Source organism: Penaeus monodon, chromosome 22 (genome assembly GCF_015228065.2).
Source record: "Penaeus monodon isolate SGIC_2016 chromosome 22, NSTDA_Pmon_1, whole genome shotgun sequence".
Taxonomy (NCBI): domain Eukaryota; kingdom Metazoa; phylum Arthropoda; class Malacostraca; order Decapoda; family Penaeidae; genus Penaeus; species Penaeus monodon.
The window spans coordinates 11,078,570-11,079,591 of record NC_051407.1 but is presented as its reverse complement, the minus strand read 5'-3'; the positions used below and the strand labels follow the sequence as shown (position 1 = coordinate 11,079,591).

Below are 1,022 nucleotides of genomic sequence, written 5' to 3'. Positions count from 1 at the left end.
TGAAATACAACATCCTTTTACAGAGAAATATCCCTCCGATGCACAATGTATCAACGTAACGAACTTGCATTGTATTTTGCCCTGGATTACTATGAGGCGCTGCGATGCCCTGGTCTCCTAGTCTTCCTATCATGAACGTTCCTTTGTTACTGACATGCCTGGGTATTGCCTCTTTTGATTAACGGGTATCGACATTGTAAACATTTCAGAGCAGCTCCTTCGTTGAATTGATTGGATGTACATGAATCAGATTTTTTTTTTCTTTTCTATTTTTGAAGTAGTGAATATCTGCACGTGTCGTGAAAGGGATAAACACGTTTAGGTTATTTTAGTTTAGTTTTTTTTTTTTCTGTATATGTGGAAGAGATGGAGGGGTGAAAAAGAGAGAAAGGGACGGAAGGTAGGGAGAGGGAGAGAGAAAGGTGTGGGAGAGGGAGAGGATGGAGGAAAGTAAGGAGAGAGGGGGGCTATACCTTTTTTCGGGAGAGAGTGAGGCTTGATACTGAATAATTCATACTTTATTCTAATCTTTGTATAATTACAGATATCCGTTGTTAAAAGAAAAAAATATATATATTTATATGAGCGAAGTAGATTCCAGCCTAGGATGGTTCTATATTATTTACTTTTATATCTTTCGCTTTATCTGTCTGTGCCGCAGCATGTTGATAGAGGATCGTTACATCTGTCCGTTCCTGTACAATCTAGTAAATTGAAACCCTTAATTCTCTTTCTCACATGTAGTTAAACCTTTCTTGAGTTCAAGATTGCCAGGTTCCTCAGACGAGACTGGCATATACCTGTGTTGGTTCCAGTAGTGGATCCAGGTCGTAAGGGGTCGTCCTTTACCCAGTTCCTCACCGTCTCGGAAAGTCTGGGGGAGTGGGAGGCCGATAGTCTCTGGGAGGAAGATACCCAGGAAGGCACAGAGTAACAGGAGTGATGCGAGGAGCCAGTAAGGAAAAGATTTTCCATAGTCCGACTGAGGAAAAAAAGGTTGATATAAGAATTTCCCCCCCATC

The 1,022-nt window shown here is 41.3% G+C and overlaps 1 protein-coding gene across 1 annotated transcript in view; it reads right to left on the bottom strand.

Moving 5' to 3' along the window:
* Positions 1-502: 502 nt before the first annotated feature.
* Positions 503-1,022, bottom strand: part of LOC119586936 (solute carrier family 22 member 5-like) — a gene marked incomplete in the record, with an annotated part of 32,490 nt that continues 31,970 nt past the window's right edge. The window contains 1 exon segment of the mRNA XM_037935668.1: positions 503-982. Within this exon segment, the coding sequence (XP_037791596.1) occupies positions 722-982 (261 nt within the window).